The sequence below is a fragment of the Aedes aegypti genome, chromosome 3 (assembly GCF_002204515.2).
Source record: "Aedes aegypti strain LVP_AGWG chromosome 3, AaegL5.0 Primary Assembly, whole genome shotgun sequence".
Lineage (NCBI taxonomy): Eukaryota > Metazoa > Arthropoda > Insecta > Diptera > Culicidae > Aedes > Aedes aegypti.
The window spans coordinates 104,849,202-104,853,760 of NC_035109.1; the positions used below are offsets into that span (position 1 = coordinate 104,849,202).

At 39.0% G+C, this 4,559-nt stretch overlaps 1 protein-coding gene across 1 annotated transcript; it reads right to left on the reverse strand.

Moving 5' to 3' along the window:
* Nucleotides 1–408: 408 nt before the first annotated feature.
* LOC5563650 (glutathione S-transferase D4) lies at nucleotides 409–1,434 on the reverse strand. The gene is made up of 3 exons (XM_001647828.3): nucleotides 1,268–1,434; nucleotides 778–1,200; nucleotides 409–717 (listed from the first exon to the last, which is right to left on the reverse strand). Exons 1-3 carry the CDS (start codon nucleotides 1,355–1,357, stop codon nucleotides 574–576), a joined length of 657 nt encoding a protein of 218 aa, XP_001647878.2. The 5' UTR covers nucleotides 1,358–1,434; the 3' UTR covers nucleotides 409–573.
* Nucleotides 1,435–4,559: the final 3,125 nt, after the last annotated feature.

Consider the following 4,559-nt stretch of genomic DNA (forward strand, 5'->3'; position numbering starts at 1 on the left):
GAACAGTGTTCTCGATAACCAGATCGATAAGATTTCTTTACATTATCAGTGATCAGTTGAACAGGCGTTACGCCTTTTTTTTGGAACATAGTTTCCCATTCCGTGGCTTTTATTCACGGTGTATATTCGTAAAGCAAAAACTAGCTTGTACTAGAATTCGTGCCTTAATGTTCGCATTATCTGGAATGGATTTATTTGCGTGTATGACATTAAGAATTGAACTTAAAATAAAATCTCTTGCCCCACTTTACTCTATCTATATAATGGTTAAAATAATCATTTTGTACAAAACTGTCTTGCTTAGCTGTTCGAATCTGATGACGATTGAAACACCGTGACTCAGCCGAATACTCGGTCAAACGCCTACCCTAAACCCCGTTTCGAATCGTTGCAACATCAAACGCCTCGTTCTGTCGTTTATCAGTATGTAATCCATCGCTTGGGTCTGACAAGTGTTTAATATCGGTTCGATTGTATACTATTCACATCGAAAAAGCGCGCGCTCACTGAGTGCAATATTATCTTATCTGCCGCACATCCTCCGATCCGCTCTCTCTCTCTCTGCAGCACATATTACATTCCCTCGGTCACGAGTTCCTTGAACAACTGTCCAATCTGTTGGGAAACCGCCTGGTCCTCTTCGTATCCTTTAAGAACCTTGCAGTTTTCGTACCAGGCGGCCAACCGTGGATGCTTGGACAGGTCGAATCCGACGTGCTGAAATTCCACCAAAGTTAAGGGAAAGTTCGTGATTGATTTTTCTAAGGCAATACTTACCACCATCGTAGAAATTGTTGGCAACAGGCAAAGATCCGCCACGGTAACGTTCTCCCCGGCGAACCAGTCATTCCGAACTAGGAATAGTTCCAAATTGGTGTATGCTTCGTTGATCTTGGCCTTCATTTCGTCGGTGACAACTGACGTTTCACGCCGGTAGATTGCACCCATTTGGCCTAAAGTTTTCGGATGGAATGCCGATAGCTCGTGGTGAAGGACTCGGTTGATTTGGGCCTTTTCCCGGGGAATGTTTGGATAAAGGTCATGTCCTGGACGGTAGGCATCCACCAAGTACGTCAGAATGGCACGGGATTCCCAGAGATAGAAACCGTTGTCGTCCAAAGTCGGGACTGTATGCTCCGGGTTCATCTTGAGAAACTCTTCGGTGCGAGTTCCACCGCCCTGGACGTCCACTTCTTTCAACTGTATTCGGAAGCATATCAGATACATTGAATTGAACCTTCGGAAGATACAACGGACCACCCCTTACCTGAATCCCAGTCAGACCCAGTTCCTGGATGAGCAGCAGTACGGACCGAGCCGGAGGGCTCATCTTAGTGTAATACAAACTCATGGGCATGTTGAATCGATTGTAGCTTTATCCAACGAAGAATGACTTTCCTACTTGAAACCTTGTTCGAGACTGCAAATTGTAATTGGATAATACCGCCGACACGACGAGTGATAAGAATCCAATCAGCAACGGCAGCCGTTACAAAAGTAGGGTTTATCAGTTGATAGATTAGATACCGGTGTGCCTTCGCTGATATGATTCTATGCTGCTTTGAATGTGGTGCCGTTGTTGTTTGACTAACAGGTGTATAGTTGGAAGGTCACTAGAACCTTTCGATAACACGAAAGCGAAAACAACTGATTGATCGTGTTTGATTATAGAGGAGGCGTACACAATAAAGAGGAGTTGCTGATGGTCTGTAAGACGTCCTCAAGAAAAAACACTTTGCTAGATTTCCTCATAAGTTTTATTCTGAAGATGAAAATATTGATAATTTGATTCGAAATTTGTTCTAATGAATTCGTTAGAACTATGCCCGGAGAAGAGCTCCAGAATCATCTCCAAAATTTGACGGGGCTACCACCTTGGATTCAGCTGCGCGCTTCAGCATTTCTTGCTCAGCCGCTGGATACCAGAACAGACGCTGTTTGAGCCGCACCTCCTGGTGAACAGACGCTCGAGACGTACCTCCGCAATCTAGCTGTCAGAAGGACAACAGAGCCCAGGCTGTACTACCAGCTAAGTGCGTTACCCTCAGCTGGCGGTCTTTGTCATCGTTTGGTCCGCGGAAGCGTGATGTAAGAACCAGAGCCAGTTGATCGCTCTTTCCTAGTTGTCGAATCACCGTTTTGCAGCCCATGAACTGCCTCTCTTGATAGTAAAAGTATGCCTCACTAGCGACCCCTCATTTTTTTTTAAATTTCGTTTCTAGCTTCATTTCAAACATTACATTCGTTTTTTTAAATATATCTAGATGTTCTGTATTATTAGACAATACTATCATCCTAATTTCATAAAACAAATTTAAGCTTTTATTAGGTAACATTTTGTTACCAATATATTACATTTCATTTGCCGTAGAGGAAGCTGGCAGCATGGCCTCGCCAGTGGAGTATCTTCGGTACAATGGAGAAAATTTATCTATTTTCACCGAATGTACGCGCATTTTAATGTAGTGAAAGTGATTAAGTGGATGCCCAATATGGCCCACATTAGATTAAGTGGAGAATTGTTAAAATTCGAAATATTCGTGGCAAAAAGTGTAAAGTGTTTACTCGTATATGAAACTTCGCCCCAGAGACAGCCATTTTTATTTTTAAAACTGTGCGGAGCGGTGGAGTATACAGCAACATTTCAGTATCTCACTTGAGATACGAATCAGCGAGAATACTCACACTTACGCGAACGTGTGTGGGTTTATATCCGTGAGGAAGTATCAAGATCAAGATGGAAACCTTCATTCAAAGGGTGTTGGTATGATAAATGGTAGGATCATTGAAATGGAAGGTGAAAGATTGAGACATAGGTAAGATCGTTCTGATGTTTATTTGAGTTTCATCGCCACGCAATCTGAAAAGACGCATCGAATAACGGTAAAAAAAATCATTCATATGTGCTACTCATACATATTCGGGGTCAACAAGTGCAACAACGTATTAGTGACGGACCAGATTCTTGCTAACCATCACAAGTGCCACATAACTGTTTGAATGCAATCTGATCAGAGCGCGAGGGATATTGATAGAACGCATACAAAATGTGCGTGTGTGTGGTTGAGCGAGTATGTATGTGAAATGTTGTGCCTGAGGGGTGTGTGATGAGGAGGGATGTTGTGCTTCATTGGTGTGGTGATATGAGGAGACTGGGACTTATCTGCTCTTTCACTCTGTTCACTTGCTTGTGTCACCATTTGAGTGGGAGAGATGGGTGATTTACTGTTGCCAAACGTGGAAGTAAAGACACACATATTCTTAGGACAGAGCACCTAAAGTACAACAATGCGCAACAGTGTACGTGAAGTAATAATCTCTTCCTACCGGTCACTAATACACCCTGCCTGATTGAGACAGCACTGAACGGTGAGAGATGTGACAAAAGCATTGAACTGGAATAAAAACATACAGTGGCCCAATTTCATATTCGTACAGGATACAGTTTTCACATCAAGTTAGTAAAAAACTATTAAATGAAGTATTGAGCTACAAATACTTTATCCACATTGAAGGTAACAGGTGTCATCTATTGTTTGCCAATCACAGAATGTTTCCATTTACATTAATCTTTGGATTAATAGAAAAGTATTGAATTGATGTCTAAAATTCACCCAATTCCATATTCGTACACCTACCAAAATTCATACGCACAACGTTCGAAACTAAATTTAGAAGCTCTATTTGATTACTGAAATGCTTTATTATGATGTTCAGATTTAGTGAAATACATTTGGACAATTTATTAGTGGATATATATGAAATTTAGGTAAAGTTATGAGAAATCCCAGTTTTCCAATGAATTTTGCTATTAAATCCTATAATTCGAACAATAACGTTTATTTTTGTCATTGGATCCAATCTGCAGATTATACTCGTAAGCTCTGATAGAAATTTAGTTGAAATATATATAGTTTACAGAAATCATAAACAGTTTTTATCCCTTTTGAGTTCAAAAAATTGTTGTGCCATAAGTTCAAAACTCTTCTAAAATGATATTTTTAATCAATGTAAACCAAATTTTCATTCTAAACAACGGGTAAATGTTAATTTTGAATTTGTCTGTAAAAATAATTTGAACTAAGAACTTCGTTTTACAATAAAGTACCCTAAACCTCGCTGTACATATCTCCACAAAATTGTTGTCATCGTAATATTCAATTATCTTTGAAATAATATTCAAATTATATTCAAAATAGCACCCTATTTTCAATTTATTCATTTTATAAGAAAAATACAAAATAACTTGAATGAGCAGAGAGCATTGATATACTATTTAATAGAATATATCCTGTTGTTTTCATCATTTTAAAAAACGTTTGCCTTGCGGTTATGGCAATAATATTTATTCTTTAAATCATTATAATCATGTTTGGTAGTAAAATGTAAATTAAAAACGATAATTACGCAATGTTTTGATAAGAACAGTAACTATGGATTATGTATACACATTTAGGAGCCAAACATAAAGAAATTGACTAAAATTTTTGGTTTTGGATTTGTTATAAATGTTATACTACCTAAGATTCAAAAGTATAAGTTGTCGATATCCACTCCTA